Source organism: Ochlerotatus camptorhynchus, unplaced genomic scaffold (assembly GCF_037179485.1).
Source record: "Ochlerotatus camptorhynchus isolate MF236.1 unplaced genomic scaffold, CSIRO-AGI_Acam_v1.1 ptg000231l, whole genome shotgun sequence".
Lineage (NCBI taxonomy): Eukaryota > Metazoa > Arthropoda > Insecta > Diptera > Culicidae > Ochlerotatus > Ochlerotatus camptorhynchus.
The window spans coordinates 239,027-259,239 of record NW_027040721.1 but is presented as its reverse complement, the minus strand read 5'-3'; the positions used below and the strand labels follow the sequence as shown (position 1 = coordinate 259,239).

Here is a 20,213-nt window from a genome sequence, read left to right as displayed (position 1 = left end):
TTGCTATTACATCATTATTTCATACATCAACTTGAATTACATTGATCGATATTACTTTTTTTTTGCTGTGTGTACGCGAAAAATACATTTATGGCGGTAAGCTCCAACTCGGATTAACTTTTAATACCGTCCCTGTTTGTATGATCTGAAAAATGTCTGCTCAGAGTTATGTTGATTAACTCTGATGTCAACATCAAACCAGCCGGACATTCTTGATCGGGATTTAATCCGAGGATAATACCGGTTGGAGCTTACCACCATTAATAAAGAATTGAATACACTTTAATACAAAAATACACGAAATTTAAAAATACATATATACGAAAAAATACAAAATACACCTTATCAAGCCGGGTACATGAATCGAAAATACTCAAGTTGACAGCCCCTCGAAAACAGCTCCTTCCTTCGATCCGGATACTGGGGACGCGACCGTGGATGCGACTTTCATCTCGTCTTTGTTAGGACAATTTCGAGGGTTGCATCGATTAGCTTGGGACCGAAGAGAGTACCAGAGCTGAGCCAAAAAATAGAGCACGTTTCTTCAGAACCATCATATAGATTTCATTGGACACATAATTTTCATGTGATTCAGTGGTGCAATTTCCAATTATGGAAAGTAATGTGAAATTCCACGCAGAAAAAACATAGTTCCACCAAACAAAATTCGTTTCATTTTTAAAAAAAATTTCAATAGAATATGGATCAATAAAAATGATGGAGTAATAAAAAAAACATTGAGTTGAAATAATACTTCTATGTTTATTGAATGGAACATCGGTTTTTATTGATTCGAAAAAATGTTTGCTAGCATCAACTTGAAGCATTATTTAAAGTAATAATTAACGTTTTTAGTTGTCGTGAAACGTATTTTTTTTGTTTCAGAATCAAATTTATTTAAATCCCCAGGATAGGTTAACTAGTCGTTATTGAAAATTGAACCAATATTTTTCAATTCTAGTTTCAAACAAGTTGCTTACTGAGCACTGTTTATTTGTTTTTTAGAACGTGTTGTCCTTGTGTGCCCTGAAGTGCACCATAATGTCGATTTGTTATTGTTGTTAGTAATTTTGAAGCGATTCTGTTGCTACCTTGGATGGTTCTGTTTAATCTCCGGAACCAGACGTAGGTTGAAGTTGGCTAGGTTCTGTTCCTCGACTTTCGGTGAGACACAGGGGGTACTGTATATGCAGTGCCAAAGAACGAATCCGTCGATGATCAACAGTGTAGCCTTATTTCACTCTATCGCAGGTCAGAGCTGAAATTTAAAATGCAAAATAATAGATTGCTTGTCGCGAAACGTTATTAATCGACATAATTTTTAAAACTGAAACTTACTTTTGAAGATCAAAGCACAGACAAACAGACATAACACTTTAAATATTTCTCATTGTAAAACATCGCCGCTAAAACATTACCGCCACCTGTTGAGTACACTGTGCTGGGTAGTACGCTGAACAGATGGCGGTAGTGTGTAAACGTCAAACACAAGGGAATTTACTATGCGCGCCACAGGTGGCAGTACTACCAACTGCGATACTTTCAAATTGACCGTTAAATGCTTGTTCGATGAACAACTTATGAGTGTTATGTCTGTTTGTCTGTGATCAAAGTTTGAAGAAAGTTTTTCCATAATAAGTATTGGGACAACCGGATGTTTCGGATAAAGACAAAATAACTCGCTAGTTATAACACATGCGTCTTTATTGCTCGAAGTTTTTATACAGAGTGTTAAACACGCAGAAAAATTTACCGTCGAAACAAAAATATTTGAGGTAAATTTAAACGTAAACTCAGTTTGTTCTGGCCACAAACATAAACTAGGTTGATTTCAAACGTATTCTATGTTTGAATTCATTGATAATAATGTTTAAAACAAAAATAATGTTACGTTTATTTTAAAAATATTCGTGTTGAAAATAAACGTGAATATTTTTGATTTATTTGAAAACTATATGCGATCAAAAATTAATATGTTTATTTTAAACATGCTTTTCATGTTTAAAATAAACAAACATATTTTGAAATTATTTGGCATTTGAATGCTGAATAAATCAAAATAAAATTGATAGCAAATAAATAGAAATTTCTGCTATTATGGAAAGTCTGTGGATGTTTGGATCCGGGGGGCCGTCGGGGTGGGTGTCCGATCAGATCCAGTTCAGTAAAACCGGTGAAACTTTGTGATATTAGCGTCATTTTTCGTTTCTGACGCTGGTCCTCATACCGGCCTCTTTCTAAGTTTAGTGTTCGGGGATGATCTGTTTTTCTTTCGACGTCGGGTGGGGGGTGAGGATGATATGGGGATCAGCATCATAAACGACGGATTGACGTTAATATTGTGATGTTCCACCGGTTTTGTCGAGCTTGGAGCACTTGCTTGCGTTGGTTTCCGGACCCTCTACTTTGGTTTCGCCGCTTGCAGGCCGTTTTCGGTTAAGTTTGCCGAATGTAAACAAGAAGGAAAAAAGGACACGCTAAAAATTGATTACCCAGATTATGTATTGTTGAAATAAACATGCTTTTGAATTTAATTTAAACATACATATTTTTGTTGAAAACATGTTTTTAATTTACTTTGAACTATTCATATTTTTATTTAATAAACATATATATTTTTAACTTAAATGAAGAAAATTTGGTTCCGTGAAAGGAAAATGGCTGCCGAAAGAGGCACGAAAAAGAGATGGATTAAGGAGAGGTGCGTACACGCAGAAAAATTTACCGTCGAAACAAAAATATTTTAGGTAAATTTAAACGTAAACTCAGTTTGTTCTGGCCACAAACATAAACTAGGTTGATTTCAAACGTATTCTACGTTTGAATCCATTGATAATAATGTTTAAAACAAAAATAATGTTACGTTTATTTTAAAAATATTCGTGTTGAAAATAAACGTGAATATTTTTGATTTATTTGAAAACTATATGCAATCAAAAATTAATATTTTTATTTTAAACATGCTTTTCATGTTTAAAATAAACAAACATATTTTGAAATTATTTTATCATTTGAATACTGAAAAAATCAAAATAAAATGGATAGCAAATTAATGGAAATTCCTGTGATTATGGAAACTCTGTGGATGTTTGGATACGGGAGGCCGTCGGGGTGGGTGCCCGATCCGATCCAGTTCAGTAAAACCGGTGAAACTTTGTGATATTAGCGTCATTTTGTCGTTTCTGACGCTGGTCCTCATACCTACAGACGGTATAGTAAACACAGACCGGCGGATAGAAATTCCGTAAAAATGGCAGCACGGTTATTTTTACATGATTTTTCCTATTGTCTAGCAACACTTGCAAATGCTTACACATAGAATGACTCGTATTCAATGCAGCAAGCTGTTATGTAAAAAAGCTTTAATTTTGGTTTGAAAATTAAGTGTTTATATAAAGGTTGCATGAATAATTCCCACTATGGCATAAAAATGTTGGGTGTATCCGATTCCCCGCGAAGAATGGTATTCTGAACCAATGAAAACTGTTTTGCGGACTGCCGGAAGATTTTCGAATAGTCGGAAGTAACCGACTTTGTAGCGTAAGTAAACTTATTTTTCACAAGTGAAGACCTAACAACAAAGCTTTTCAAACCGATTTTAGTTGCACTTTGACGAAGAGCATGTGTATTTGGACTGTGGAGGAAAAATCAGAAAAGTTTCCGGGGCTATTCCCTGCTACTCAGATGTCCAGCAAATTTCTCATCTAAAACGCACTGATCGTAGTATGGAGGATGACGTTGATGATATTGAGAACATACATCCAAGACCACAAACCTCGACAGTATGAAGTATGCAGTATCAAGATATTGAATATTTCGACGAAATTTTCCTACACCCGGATGAACATGACGGCGAAAATAGTGCCAATTTTGTTTATTATTCTCAATCCGTTAATGATACAAGTATGCAATCAAATCTTCCGGAGAATCTTGAATGTAACCAATTTGTCTGGAACAGAACCCAGAGTCAACAGTGTCAAAAATAAAGTTCTGTGAGATCAAATAGTGATTATTTTGTGTGTTAGATCAATGTGAATCTATTGCGTCCTTCGCATGATCGCATTTTAACTTATTAAAAAGCGTGATAAAAGTGCTCGTTTACGTCTCATGTTATTGGTGTCTTCGGTGCGCTTATTTCTTGCATTATAAAGAATAAGTGCACTCAAGACACCAAGCAGATTAAACGTTTTTTATCACTAAAAACATAATACAAACGGAAAACCATGTTCGGGATTACAATACTCTCCACACATTATTCGTTTATCCGTTTGGCTCAACATTTTGACAGTTCGTTTGGCTCCGCTAGATTCGTATCCGCCGGTCTGTGTTTACTATACCGTCTGTACTCATACCGGCCTCTTTCTAAGTTTAGTGTTCGGGGATGATCTGTTTTTTATTCGACGTCGGGTAGGGGGTGAGGATGATATGGGGATCGGTATCAGAAACGACGGATTGACGTTAATATTGTGATGTTCCACCGGTTTTGTCGAGCTTGGAACAATTGCTTGCGTGGGTTTCCGGACCCTCTATTTCGGTTTCGCCGCTTGCAGGCCGTTTTCGGTTAAGTTTGCCGAATGTAAAAAAAAAAGGAAAAAAGGACACGCTAAAAATTGACTACCCAGATTATGTATTGTTGAAATAAACATGCTTTTGAATTTATTTTAAACATACATATTTTTGTTGAAAACATGTTTGTAATTTACTTTGAACTATTCATATTTTTATTTAATAAACATATATATTTTTAACTTAAATGAACAAAATTTGGTTCCGTGTACTACACTGTTAAACGGTATAACATAAATTATTCCATAATACCCCTCCTTAATTTATGGAATCTCGCAAGCTGCTACGATCACGAGGTTCTTGAATAATCCCTTGCTGAACCTTATTGTGGACTGATTGTCCTCATGATACGGTATCGGCGTTTCGATCTTGTAGCCAATATCTACGAGTAAGCGCATCAACCATACTCCATCACAGGTTGCTTCACAAAGAGCGCACAACTCGGCTTCAGTGGAAGATAAAGATACTGCACGTTGCTTACGTGTTGTCCAAATCACTGTGCAATCAAATACTTTGAAAAGATATCCTGTAATTGACCGTCTCTCACTGATATCGTTCGCCCAGTCAGCGTCACAGAAAGCTGCTATCAAATGAGTATCACTATTGGTATCACTTCGTCCCTCGTATTGAAATCCTAGATCAAGGGTTCCCTTTATATAGCGCAAAATACGTTTTAGATGTGTCCAATGCGTATCTGTTGGACAGGATTGGAATTGGCTGTAGTAATTTACAGCTGCCGATAAATCCGGACGAGTAGTTAGGGTTACATACATGAGACAGCCAATTAATTCTCTGTATGGTTTACTGGTACGGTTTTCTTCGATATCCTTCTCCAAACGAAGGCGACACTCCATCGGCACAGAGCTTGCCTTACAATCGGCCATGTTAAAACGATCGAGTAAAGATTCCAGGTATCTTCGTTGACTTATTCTCATTGAGTGACGTTGCAAGTTTCGTTCAACCTTCATTCCAAGAAAACTAGTAATTTCTCCTCCATCCGTCATGTCGAAACCCCTGGCAAGGCTCGTTTTAACTGCTTCGATCTCACTTGAATTTTGCCCAATGACAAGAATTTCATCCACATATAGAATTAGAAATATCTTCCTGTTTCCAGTGCCACGTACATATAAGCACTGATCGCTCTTAGATCGTCGAAATCCCAATTGCGTCACAAAGTCATGAAACTTGTCATTGGAAGCCTGCTTTAGACCGTAAAGCGATTTATTTAACCTGCAGACCAATCCGTTTTCTTGATGCATACCCTCCGGCTGAGTCATGAATATTTCCTCTGAAAGGTCACCATTCAGGAATGCCGTCCTCACGTCCATTTGATGGACTGCTATTCGCTCTTGGTTGGCAACTGCTAACATAACACGTAAGGTGTCCAATTTAGCGACTGGCGAATATGTCTCCGTGAAGTCAAACCCTTTCTTCTGGCAAAACCCTCTAGCTACTAACCTTGCTTTAAATCGATCTGGTTGTCCATCATTGCCGGGCTTGATGCGAAATATCCATTTGCATGTTATCGCCTGCCGCCCCTCCGGAAGTTCGCATAGGGTCCATGTTCCATTTTTCTGCAGCGAATCCAACTCTTCTTGAACAGCCAACTTCTATTTCGGCTAGTCAGCTCGCGTTCATAACCCAGTGACAAAAGCAAACGACACACGACGTCGATATCGTCAATTTTTCCACCAGCATTCCGAAACAAACGAATGAGCCGATCGTATTTCACAAAATAATCCTGTAACGGACCACCCGAGTAGCGTAGTTCGAATAGCTCGCGATTCAATTGCATGCGTTTTGCAACACTTTTCCTCTCGAAAATTCGCACTAATGTATCCCACATCTGTTTCGCGGAGCTCTTCCCGTGAAGCAACTCTAACTGGTCATCGTGAATTCGAGACACGATGATAGATTTGCACTTTTTATCTTTCTTCTGACGTTTCACGAGAGCATTTTGCTTCTGCTGCTGCACTTGAACCGAATCCGCCTCTTCCACTTTTAACTCCTCTACGTCGTTAATTTCGACCTCGATACACTCGACCAAGTCATGTTCCTCTAACAAGGTCAGCATTCGAAATTTCCACGAGACGAAGCTGTGGCCATCAAACATGGCGACTCGGCGAATTTCGTCTTGCATGGAATCCGCCATTATGCAGTACAAACACGCTTAACTTCTCGTTTCCTACACAATCAACACCTATATCACTTTCGCGACGCAACACGGAACCGGTTCTGGGCCCATAACCTATTGGGACAACCGGATGTTTCGGATAAAGACAAAATAACTCGCTAGTTATAACACACGCGTCTTTATTGCTCGAAGTTTTTATGGTTTTTATACAGTGTTAAAAGGAAAATGGCTGCCGAAAGAGGCACGAAAAAGAGATGGATTAAGGAGAGATGCGTACTACACTGTTAAACGGTATAACATAAATTATTCCATAATAATAAGGAACTTTTAAACTATAAATAGCAACGATGTCGAGGCTGACAGTTTGAAACGTTCACTTAAAAAAATATTTAGTTAAAACAATAAAAACAGTTTTAAACAATTTTATTCTACATTCATTTGAATCTTTATAGAGAACTGAAAAAATAGAAATTTTGTATCAAATAATAACAAAATATTTTGTTAATTTACGCCTCAGTGTTTTTTCTGCGTGTCACATTAATATTTTCCCGAGTATTTTCCACTGGTTATGTGTACGCACACCAACATAATCGTCGGGTAGGGGAAGTCCCCTATAGACCTTTTTGAAGTTTAATCGTCTTTCTCTATCTAGCACACATGGATAAATGAACGGTTTGTTTTCCCACTAATCTGTTTCCCACTTGCTCGCACTCGTTCGATTTCAATTGTGCAGTAGTGTGCGCCGATTAAACGTCAAAAAGCCCGATGGTGTTGTTGATTTGCGTTGGCGAGCCTTATAGCGAATTCGTTTATTACCGGGGTTAACACCAACCCAGTGCGAAACCGAACTTTTTGTCAGTGTGAACCTCAACCTGAGCTAGGTTTTAAAAACAAACGAGCAAACTGACGTTTGCCAGAAAACAAGCAGACCCAATCTTGATACCCGATCCAGGTTGGAACTGAATAATAAACGAATTCGCTATTGACGAGTGCACGGATGGATTTGAGTTCACTCACTCGACAAAAAGTGACACAACAGCGGGGCCCTGTTTACTAAAAATGAACACATATGAGTTCATTTTTAGTAAACAGGGCCCCGCTGTTGTGTCACTTTTTGTCAAGTGAGTGAACTCAAATTCATCCGTGCACTCGTCAATTAGCTTTCTAGAAATCATCGTAAGAAGTCTCGCGTAACATTTGAATAGGGCCTATGATCGAAATGTAAACAACCCGATTTTTGATACCATTCTGTAGCACTGGTAATTAGCTACCAGTCGTATAGGAATGTTCCGCAATATCGATAAAAATCATTAAAAATAACTTGATTTTAAAAACGGCCGATCCACGAAATTTTTCCAATCATTCATGCTAAAACGGCCTAACCTCGGGCCTAACATATATTTTTTTCGTTCGATGAGGTTCCATTCATAAGCCTAGCGACGTAGAAGGGCCGATGATTGAAAAATTTCAAATCAAAGCTAGGCCCTACCCGCATAAACGCGAACCATAAATTGACCTTACCTAAAATGTTTAAAAATTGTTTATAATCCCTGCTAAACTTTAACTGAAATGGTTATGGAACTTTACATGAACGTTTAATGATAAAGTTTCAACCTTATGTATTATGGTTTTTTGGAACTGGACCTTACAAATAATGGGTTGTTAAGAACCATTACCGTTCCAAATTCTTGTTTTCTCCTTACATTATCGGAAAGAGAACTATATTAGAACCTTTTAACTTATGGTTTGAGAACTTTAATGGTAATGGTTATGGTAGTCAGTAAGGTCCACGAATGGTTTTGTAACATCGATCAACTTTATGTGGAATATATCGCGAATTGGTTGCCTGTAATTTACTGATTACCAATTCACGATATCTTCCACGTAAAGTTGAGCGATAATACAAAACCATTAATGGACCTTACTGACTACCATAACCATTACCATTAATGTTCTCAAATCATAAGTAAGAACGTTCTTATATAGTTCTCTTTCTGAAAATGTATGGAGAAAACAAGAATTTAGAATGGTAATGGTTCTTAACAACCCATTATTTGTAAGGTCCAGTTCCAAAAAACTATTATACATAAGGTTGAAACTTTATCATTAAACGTTCATGTAAAGTTCCATAACCATTTCAGTTAAAGTTTAGCAGGGATTATAAACAATTTTTAACCATTTTAGGTAAGGTCAATTTATGGTTCGCGTTTATGCGGGTACTGCTTGAGGCAGGGCCGATGATTTATTTGACGTTAAGAAAAGGCTTAGCAAAGGCCTACAATTTATGATGACAAGCACAACGCCTTAACAAAAAGGGCCTAACCATTTAAAGATTCACAAAAAGGCTTATTACTGTGATATTAAATTTTTATCGATTTTCATGTATTTTTGAAAACGTTTCGCATGTTTTGGATGTTGTGTACTGAGATATAGTTACTATTGTTATTGTGAACAATATAAATGCCTAAAATACTTCAATTTATTTATATAGGAATTAAATACTGGCGGAAAAATTTACAATTCATTTTCTGGATTGTTTACATTTTGGACATAGGCCCTTTTCAAATGTTACGCGAGAAGTCATTGTTTACAAAAGCTGTTACGCCCTAATTTCAGCTCAATCTAGAATTTGTGCAAAAAAGTAGCCATAATGTAAACAGGGCATCAGAGTATACCAGCATGAGATTTCAGGAGCAACTGAAATGCGTGTTGGTTAGATAGTACACTAGCGCTAGCAGATCCCAGATCCGCACAGGTGTAGTAAACTCCTCATAAATCAAAAGAATCGATTCACATGTTCCAAAATCTCCCAATCTTAAAACGGTTTACCGTTTCGCCCGTTTCGTGAGTGCACTCATGTTTCTCCTGTTTCTCCCATTTTGACAGCTGCAAGTGCATCCCTCTCATCGTGAACGTCATAAACTTGAAGCCGTCATAAGTTGAGTGTCCGTCCGTGGCGAAACGTCTAACATTTTTTTTTAATTTTTATCATTGCAAAAATTTAGTTAATTCTTCGTATCTATGTTGTATCAAATTGCTCTAAATTTACCGAAAAGTGAGTGCAAAAACAGTTACCACTTCGGGACTATCTATGTTGAAGCCGGAGCGCAAATTTTCGGTTGATCCGGAACGAGCCAAGAAAGATCGCAATTGAAAAAGGAAAAATTTCCGGAGTAGTTTCTCTTCTCATACTGTCGTTCCGCTCCTTTCATAACTCCACCGTCGGAATAGATATCATCAGCAACAGTGGTATTAGAGTGAAAAAAGAGTGCGCAACGGAAATAATAGCCAGAAGAAGGAAAATATCAGTGTTCGGATAGTGGAAAAAGTAAATAGGAAAAATTAAATAAGTGAAAAAGCTCTTGTTTGCAGTGCATTCAGTGCAGCGCTTCTGTCTGTCCCATTTTGTCCGCGGAATTTTCGTCGATGAATTGAACAATGTCGAAAAACAAAATTGCGAGTTCCAAACTCGAAAGTGATCACATCGAGATAAAGTCAAAGGTAAATGATTCTATGGTAGTCTATTCCGCGATACAATTTGTTGAATATGTTGTTTCCCTCGTAGTTTGATGCAGAATTCCGACGGTGGTCACTGAAACGTTCTGAGCAACACAATTTTGATGCATTCCAGTCGCTGATTGAAAGATTGCACAAACTAGAACGTTCTCAGCTGCTGGTGTCTTATATTGATCCGCGTGATAACGATTTGCTACCAATAAATAATGATGACAACTTTGGCAGAGCATTAACAACCGCCCGACCGCTACTCCGCGTTATCATTCAACGTAAAGGTAAGCTCTTTTGATTCTTACCTATCCTCCACAGAGATAAATATCCGCATTTGCCAGTCGCGCAGCACTTAAAATATAGGTAGGTACATAATCATCAATGCTTCCCGTGTCCTCAATTAAACGTCACCGAGAACAATAATTAATTTTGTTACGATCGACTGTATATAGCAATCATGTATGGGTACTTACATATTCAAACAGTGAATCACTCGCGGAAAGCTAAGGCCAATAGGAACAAAGTTTATTATGCTGGAGTTGCGCGACAGACAAACCGTTCTTTGTTTGTACGTATTTGGTCAATCGACTACGTCTGGATGGTTGATTGATGATCAGTTTTTCCAGCGAAAAAGAATGTGCACCCAGAATGTCGACTACCTTATAATATATTCAAAATTATCGAAATCTCGTGGTACACAAAAATAAAATTTTGTTCAATGTTCAGCCAAATTTTACTATCAAACTTCTATTTATTTGAAACATGAGCGTTCTATCGGGTCTATCCCGTTTGACATAATACCATTTGGCATAATACTTGAAAATTGTACTTGAAGCTGCTAAGCGGTCAGTGGACTTTTTTTTTTTTTGAAAAAAACCCATAATTATTTTGAAAATCCGTAACTGCGACATTTCAAATATATACTGTGCGACATTTGAGATTAACTCGAGTATAGTAATAAACTGAATTTTATCAAAAATATTTTCTTAAAATGGTCCATTTACCGAAATTAAATTTTCCAAAATATACCGTTTTTTGAAAAACAATTTTTCGTAACATACCAAATCCAATATTTTGATAAACAATGGAATATTTCCATCCTTAAGTAGTAGGTAATAATAAAGAGAAAATGTTCTATTTTACTATAGAAGGGAATATATTTATCTTTAAATATTTTTATTAAGAAGAAAATGTATACATCTTTGAATATTTTAATTAAAATAATAAATAATAAATGAAACTCCGGTGAATGGCTCATTTGGGGAAAATAAATTCAGGTAAATGTATCATTCCGGGGATTGGCAGATAACTTTACGGGAAGCATCACATTTCGGGAAATGACATCTAATAAATATTTTTCGTATGTACGATACTAAAATAACCCTTTTTACGGTATTATGCCAAACGACCATTATTCCAAACAACTGTTATGAAAAACGACTATTATTCCAAACGGGATTCTAGCAATGAAAAACCATCGGGAATTAATTATGTATCACTTATCGTATTCCCATCTTTTGACGTAGGATTAGGTCTTTCGGCAACATATTGGGGGTGCAATTTCAAAAATACCCCAATTGACCGCATTACGAAAAGTGGTCAGGTTTTGACCACATATAACTCTGTCAATAGCGGATGGATTTTAATTCTAAACAAGCCAATCGATTTGAAATTTTGCTACGAATCACACTTTATAACGGACACTTTATAACTATTGAAAATTACACAAATGTACAACTGTTGCAATAGTGATCAAAATTATCACCGATTGTCTGCAAACAGCGCATTCCCTAGCACAGATTTCAAAATCGAATTCGATCCTGTCTCCCTGAACGGTGCTGATTCGATCACGGACGCTATAAAAAGCAAAAAAATCTCGAATTTATATGAACGAAAATTGAGCAAGAAATTCCTACAATCAATTATTGCTTTTTTTATTATCTATTGAATAAACCAAAAGTTCTGTGCGTTTGTGCACGAAAATGCGTAATTTTAACATCAGAAAACGAGGCGTTTCCAAGAAGGTGAAAGTGGTTTCACTAACACAGTCGCCGAATATTGATTCCAAGCACTGAGCATGCCAGACCGTACCTATCTTTATGCCTTTTGTTGCAAATTATAAGCACTTGCCGAATTCTCTTCATATAGAAGAGGCTAAAATTTGCATCAAAAAGCATAAACGTAGGTACCGTCCGGTAGGCTCAGATTCTGTGATTGATGTGTTTTCTCTAATACAATTTTTCTTTCCGCACCGCTATCATCTAAAAGAACATCGAGGACAAATTTCCACAGCATTGTTCTAAACTGGCTTCCAAGCTTCCATCCATCGGTCCTTTTCAGGACCACAAATGACTGATAAAAGAGTTAACTAAAGAGTAAGAGCTTGTATCCAAGACAAATCGTCCAGGATTGGCTTGTACTACATGGAAATCGACAGAGCATCTCACAAACAGAACTCTCAAATTGTGCCGAATTTCAAACTATCGAACTTTTTCACTGATAACGAGTTAAGAAATCAATCTAATATATACACAGCAAAAAAAAAATAATATCGATCAACGTAATTCAAGCTGATGTATGAAATAACGATGTAATAGCAAAAAGCAGATACAATATTACATCAATGGATGTAATTTTGTTCGCAAAATCGATGTACATCGTACAATGTGATATTACACAACCGATGGATTGACCTGGTTGCAGCAGTTTCGATGTAATACTCAACAACTTTTTTTTGCTGTGTACTATACTTTTGCTGACATCAAAACTACCTTTCGTAATCCTACGTCAAATCAACGGTCGTGTCTTGGATACAACCTCTTACCTTTTTTGTTCGGGTCATGGTTACAGCGACCAACGCATAATATCTTTAGTGATATACCCGTGTCCTTTGTTTAGTGCATGTCGCAGTATCTACACTGAACCTATGACAAACGTAAATTTTACCTGAAAATGCAGGTGACTTCTTAAAAACATGAATATTATAAGCTTTGCGGGATTGTTGTTCGGCATTCTTATAACGTGTTCCGCCCATTGTACCTCTCCAGCTTTGGTAACTTTCTGGCTACTGGATTCGTCATAGAGTTGCGCTTGCTCTTGGTACACTATTCTTCTCCATACACCGTTTTCACATACTCCTAAGCACACGTCGTTCGAAAACTCTTAGTGCTTGGAGGTCCTCCTCGAGTATTATCCACGTTCCGTACCCGCAAAGATCCACCGGTATTATCAGCGTGTTGTACACGGTACACTTAATACGGGGGAGAAGTTTACCAGACCTCAAGGTCTTGTGAAATCCGTAGTAAGCAAGACTTCCAGAAATAATGCATCTCCGAATTTCTGTGGAGTTGTTATCCGACGTCACCAATGATCCGAGGTATACCAATTCATCCACCACCTCGAACTCATCTCGTCAATTATCAATTATCTGCCTATGCGAGCTCTATCGCGCTCGGTTCCTCCAGCCAACAGGTGATTAGTCTACGACGTATTCACCTTTAATCCAACCTTCATGTTTCAGGCTGGTGTACTGCTCAGCAACCGCCAGAAACGTCCTTCCAACAATGTCCACGTCGTCAACACAAGTGGTGCAAGGGTGCACAGATAAGATACCTAATATTCCTTTTAACGTTTAATCGTCTTTCTCTATCAAGCATACCTGGATGAATGGACGGTTTGTTTTCCGACTAATCTGTTTCCCTCTTGCTTGCACTCATTCGATTTAACTGGCCGATTAAACGTCAAAAGCTCTATAGCTGCTCATAGCATAAGATTGTTGAAAGTTCGCCGGTAGCGGTAGAGCAGGTCGGTCCGCCTTGAGTGTGCCGGGCAGTTCGTTTGTCGTGCGTGCAACGTAGGTTAACCTGCAGAAGAGGTTGATTTAGAAAATTTGTTATCAGAAGCGAACCCCATACGTTAAGAAATATTGTCAATGCTTACAAGTATTGACAATACTATTGATGATGTGAATACATAAAATTTATTTGTCTCTCATAGAGAATTCATAAATGTTGTCTCTCATGGAGAAATCAAGCCAGAGATTAGATTTGTTTGTCTGCCACAAACGATTTGTTGTTCACCTGAAATAGCTGTCTCGGCAACACTAATCAAGGCAGTGTTGCCACATTTTTTTTTCAAATTTCAATCTGTATTTTCATAGCAATTTTTTTTAATCTATCTGGTTGACAAAAATCTGTATGATTTCTTTGTTATTGTCAAAGTGCGGATCTACGTAAATCCCCATTGAGTTCATACATAGTTCAGAAAGAGTTTGTTAAAAGGTTAGAATCTTGAAAAATTACAAAAGATGCTTTCTAAAGAATTTATCTACCACTAGCTGAGTGTTCCCGGCCTTGCTCGGGATTCAATATAAGCTTGTCGGAAGATGACACCACTATGCCACGCGATGGCAAGAAGGATCGAAAACATACGTCATCTCAGAAGACAGATGATGCCATCCCTGGTTTGTCGTCTTAGTCTGGCAAAGGACAGCCTCAGAAAAACCTCCGATCGCGAGCCTATCCAGATGACTCGACAAACAAACCTTTGAATGTAATACAAATTACTAATGATCTGACGAAGCGATACTCGGCCGTGACTGAAATCACGAAGGTTAGGCGCAATAAACTTCGTGTCTCCGTCTCTAACCTGAAGCAGGCTAACGAGATTGCTGCCTCCCAGCTCTTCACGCTCGAGTATAGAGTTTACATCCCAACTCGTGATGTGGAGATCGAAGGTGTGGTCACCGAAGCGAGTCTGACCCCCAAGATCTTGGAGAAGCAGGCGGTTGGCCGTTTCAAGAACCCTTTGCTTCCCCCGATGAACATACTGGATGTCCACAAACTGGGCTTAGTATCTGTCTGCGAGGGTAAAAAGAGTTTAACCCACACAAACTCGTTTCGGGTGAACTTTTCTGGTTCAGCCTTTCCTCACTACATCGAGCTGGGAAAACTTCAACTACCTGTGCGCTTGTTCGTTCCCCGGGTCATGAACTGCCAAAACTGTAAGCAGTTGGGACATACATCCTCTCACTGTGGCAGCAAGGCACGCTGTTACAAACGGGGGGAGAAGCACGAGGATGGCACCTGCCAGTCAGTGCACAAAATGCGTGTACTGTAAGGGAACTCCTCGTGGTCTCTCGTCGTGCCCGGTGTACAAACAACGCGGGAAGAAATTACAACGCTCAGTTAAGGAACGTTCACGGCAGTCTTTTGCAAAAATACTTAAGACAGCCACGCCATCGACCAACGACAAAAATCCATTTTCTCTTTTGTCAGATGACGAGACTGACTCTGACTTGGCTGAGGAGGGAACTTCTTTCAGTTTTCCGGAAGGTTCTGCACGGAAACGAAAATGCATCCGTTCGCGGAGAGTTGCAAAACAAGAACCTCAAGTCAGCTTGCACAAATCAAGGAGTGGTGGAAAAAAGGAGACTTCTACTCCTCCTGGGTTCTGCAGAGCTGACCGAGGGGCTGTCAACTTGAGTATTTTCGAATCATGTACCCGACTTGAAAAAATGTATTTTATATTTTTTTTCGTATTTATGTATTTTTAAGTTTTGTGTATTTTTGTATTAAAGTGTATCCAATTCATTATTAATTTTTTTTTTCGTGGACAAAGTATTTTTGAGTATTTTTAGCATTTTTATTGGGGTATTTTAGATTCAACGTGTACACATTTACAATTTTTTTTGTGTATTTTTCGAATATTCAATTCAGCGGATTTATGAAGTTGATCGCCCCTCGGAACTGACTATAACCAGGATTTTCCACCTCTTCCGGGGACATCGAAAACCCCCGATACCCCAGGTTTAAGAACAGAAGCCCCTTCTTCATCGGGACTGTTCTTATTTGATGGCATTGTAGACGAAATCCTCAAGTACCTCGATATTTCTGATCCTCTGAAAAGCATTGTTCTGGCAATGCTTCCTACTGTGAAGACCCTCTTGAAGCAATTGACATTGAAGTGGCCCCTCCTTGCAGTAATCATTTCTTTTGATGGATAATTTTCCAAACGAGGTCGGGGATTTGATCAATGTTATACAGTGGAATTGTCGAAGTCTTATACCTAAATTAGACTCTTTTAAGTTTTTAGTTCACAATAATGATTGTGATGTATTTGCTCTTTGTGGAACTTGGCTCTCTTCAGATATTGATCATCCTTTTTATGATTTTAACATTATTCGGCTGGATCGTGAGGATTCGCGTGGAGGAGGGCTACTTTTGGGGATCAAAAAGTGCCATTACTTCTATAGAGTGAATCTTCCTCAATTTCCAGGTATTGAAGTTGCCGCATGTCAGGCTATTATTAAAGGTAAGAGCCTTTGTATTGTTTCTGTTTATATTCCTCCTAGAGCCGTTGTTAACCGAAAACAACTTTCAGATATCTATTCGGTACTTCCTGCTCCACGGTTGATTATGGGAGATTTGAATTCCCACGGTACAGGCTGGGGGAACTGACAACCATTCTACTTTGATATATGACCTCTGCGTCAGCTTCAATATGACAATTCTTAACAATGGAAAAGTAACACGTTTGGCTGGCCCATGACCATGACCGATCACGTACGTTTCATTAAAAAACCTAGTGACTTTAAAGGGACTTCCCGTTGATACGTATGTGGTATCACGTAGACTCTACTTGAGTCACGTAAATTTGACATAAAAGTGAAAAGAGAGACTCCACGTGATTTTTCACGTAACAATAGCGTGTCGATTATTTTGAGTGTAGGTCATACAAATGTATCCGCGGCAATACACTCAACATAATTGACACGTTATTGTTACGTGAAAAATCACGTGGAGCCTCTCTTTTCACTTTTATGTCAAATTTACGTGACATAAGTAGAGTTTACGTGATACCACGTGTATCACCGGGAAGCCCCTTTAAAGTCTCTAGGATTTTTAATGAAACGCATGTGATTTGCACATACACGAATTTGATGTGCATTTCACGTAAACCTTAAGTAATTTTCACATATGAAAAAAATAAATGAGTGCCTTACTCATAATGGGTACACAATATGGTGGCATTGCAATGTGCATGTTTACATACCAGTTAAAATCTAGGTAATGCTGGGGCTTATTTTCGTGAGGCAATTTCGTGTTGTAAGTATAATAGCTAAACATTTGATCATACAATGATTTAATTGCCATTCTATGTTTTTTGTAGTGCAGCAAGCAAGGATTAACAATTTCGTATTTGTATGTTTTGTGGAAGCTGACATGTGTGCTCTTGAAGTTTTATGCTAAGACTTCCTTAGAGTATCACCTTAGACCGACATTAGGAACAAAAACCCTATATCATCTATAATAATAATGAAGAAGAATACATCAACACTTACACTTAAAATGCGTTTATTTTTTATTCGTTTGTATCATTTACAGGAGACAGTATAGAAGAGATTACAGGATACGGCACAATTAGACCTCGGAACCTTATAAGCAGTATCCTCGGACAAACACCGGTGAAATCAAAAAGCTTAGCTATTTCTAACCCACACGATTTCCGACAAGTAAGATACTGCATTCAAGGAAGCCTTACCAAATATAAAGCATGCTATTAATACTTTAAGGTTTCCGCCATTATTGACGTTGATATTGTACCGGAGACTTGCAGACGTGTTCGCCTGCTAAAGCATGGCAGTGATAAACCGCTTGGTTTCTATATCCGGTAAGACTATATACAAGTAACGCAGTAAATAGTTACTCAATTATCTTTTAAAATTGATTCAGGGACGGTACATCAGTGCGCGTTACTGCAAACGGTCTGGAGAAACAGCCAGGAATTTTCATTTCTCGTTTAGTCCCAGGTGGCCTGGCAGAAAGCACAGGACTGCTAGCAGTGAATGACGAAGTACTCGAGGTTAATGGTATTGAAGTGAATGGAAAAACCCTGGATCAGGTTACCGACATGATGGTTGCGAATAGTTCAAATCTTATTATCACGGTAAAACCTGCTAACCAAAGAACGTTGGCTCCTCCGAGGCGTGGATCATTTTCCCGCAATAGTCAACTTTCCGGTGGTTCACATCAATCACACCACACAACTGGGTCAGAAGAAAATGATCAGGATGATCAGGATGAAATTCGAGATCTTACCGGTGCCGCCACTCTTGAAGAGAATGCTTTAATTACGCAAAAAGATGGGGTCCTCCACTTGTGAGGCAGTGCACGTAGTGAATGCGAGTGAACAAGTTCTGAGATGATGATTTATAGTTAGTTAGCACTACCCTTCACCTTCTAGATGCCTTCCCACAACAGCCTCCACGAGAATGTGTAAATTATTGTCCTTAATAATCGTCGGTAAAATTTTGAAGAGAGTGCACTATTGTGCGATGATTATGCCTCCAATATTTAGATGTCTTTTTAGGTTATTTGTATCAATTTATAGCAAACAGTATTCCACAGATCATTCCGTTCGTTATATTTTTGCACACGATTATGTGAAACAAGTTTATATTATCCATTAAGAAAATACAGTATATGCATTTGGGTGAATTTTGTGGCCCACCAGACCATTATTTGTTATGCTTTTTAGTATCTTCTACCTATTTGTTAGGGATAACCTTACCCTGTGCTAATATGCTTGGTTGGTATTATTTTTCTGTAAACTATGTGTATACACATTTTACACGTATTTCTTATCGCTTCTACTGAATCTTGATGTATTTCTGTACTTAAACGAATGCGCCTACTTCTCGATTGTTACGAGAATAGAGTACTTATCATTATGAAAATGTTTTATTTGTTATTCTCATTGTAAATCGTTGGTATCATATCTATTTCCAAAAGTGCTCAATCAGTTAAATACGCATCAAAATTTAAAAAAACACAAAACCATGTATTACTTAGACACTAGTGCCTTTTAGCATTGGACGATGGATAAAATCTTAAAATTCATTAACATACCTAGCCTTCAGATCAACCTTTACCCAATGAAAAAAAAACACACAATAGCAATTCAACATCAAATACAATTGAATAACGAGGGTTGATCAGTTATCTTAATCACGCCTTTCTATACAAAAATGTGTAGTTAATAGTACTAGTATACCCAATAACAGATAACAGAACCTTATGGCAATAGAACATTCCTAGTACCTACAGTGCAGACTTTAACAGATGTTTGTAATAAAGATCAAATACCACTGAAATAATAAACAAAAAACAACATCTTCCGGTGTCCGGGACATTTACAAATGTTAAAAAGATGATCTAATTTGATTCTAATTTAAAGGCAAATGCCGTCATTAAAAGTGCATACACGAGTAAATTGTTGGCCTTTTTATACACATACCAAATAAAATCTGAAAAAGGTAAATGCTGGCAAAAGAACAATTCGCCACAAACTTGTACTTAAAAAAGCGATAGATGAAAATGTTCATGAAACAATTCAAATAAAAGTTTAAAAAAGTAAGTTTTACTTATACATTACAACACTCATACATTTTCAAAGTATAATATGAATTTGAGAAGGAAATCTATAAATGAAGAATCGCAGTTGATTATCAGTATGTATAACAGCTGTTCAAGTGAAATATATACCTAATATTTTTTAGGAACCGAATGTTATTACTTTCCGAAAAATCCCTGCACATTATATAATATTGCATACCGTCAGACGGGGTAGGCGAAAGCGGGGTAAGATGATCATATGGGGCAAGGCGAGCATCGTCTCTAAACCACAATTTTGAAAGTTAATTTTGTAGAAATGTGTGTTTACACAACTTCGCTGTGTAACCCGACCTATAACGAATAGAAGTTGTGCCCGCAGCCTCGGATACAACATATACCTCGTCGAAGGGACGGATCGCTCTTTGGAACTTCGTTTATTACTTTTAAATATTGCTCTGAGATCGGGACGACTAGGCTGTGTCCAGTCTTCTGGAATGGAATTTTTCAGCCATTCTTTATTGAGAACCCTACTAAAAATGACCATAAAATAGAGCTTAACGACTTGTTCGGGGTATTTGTGGGATAGTTTACCTATCCGGGATACAGTTCGT

At 37.8% G+C, this 20,213-nt stretch overlaps 1 protein-coding gene across 1 annotated transcript; it reads left to right on the top strand.

The window, feature by feature from the left end:
* Positions 1–9,662: 9,662 nt before the first annotated feature.
* On the top strand, positions 9,663–19,522 carry par-6 (partitioning defective protein 6). The gene is made up of 5 exons (XM_065225567.1): positions 9,663–10,201; positions 10,266–10,491; positions 17,593–17,720; positions 17,781–17,878; positions 17,941–19,522. Exons 1-5 carry the CDS (start codon positions 10,139–10,141, stop codon positions 18,368–18,370), a joined length of 945 nt encoding a protein of 314 aa, XP_065081639.1. The 5' UTR covers positions 9,663–10,138; the 3' UTR covers positions 18,371–19,522.
* Positions 19,523–20,213: the final 691 nt, after the last annotated feature.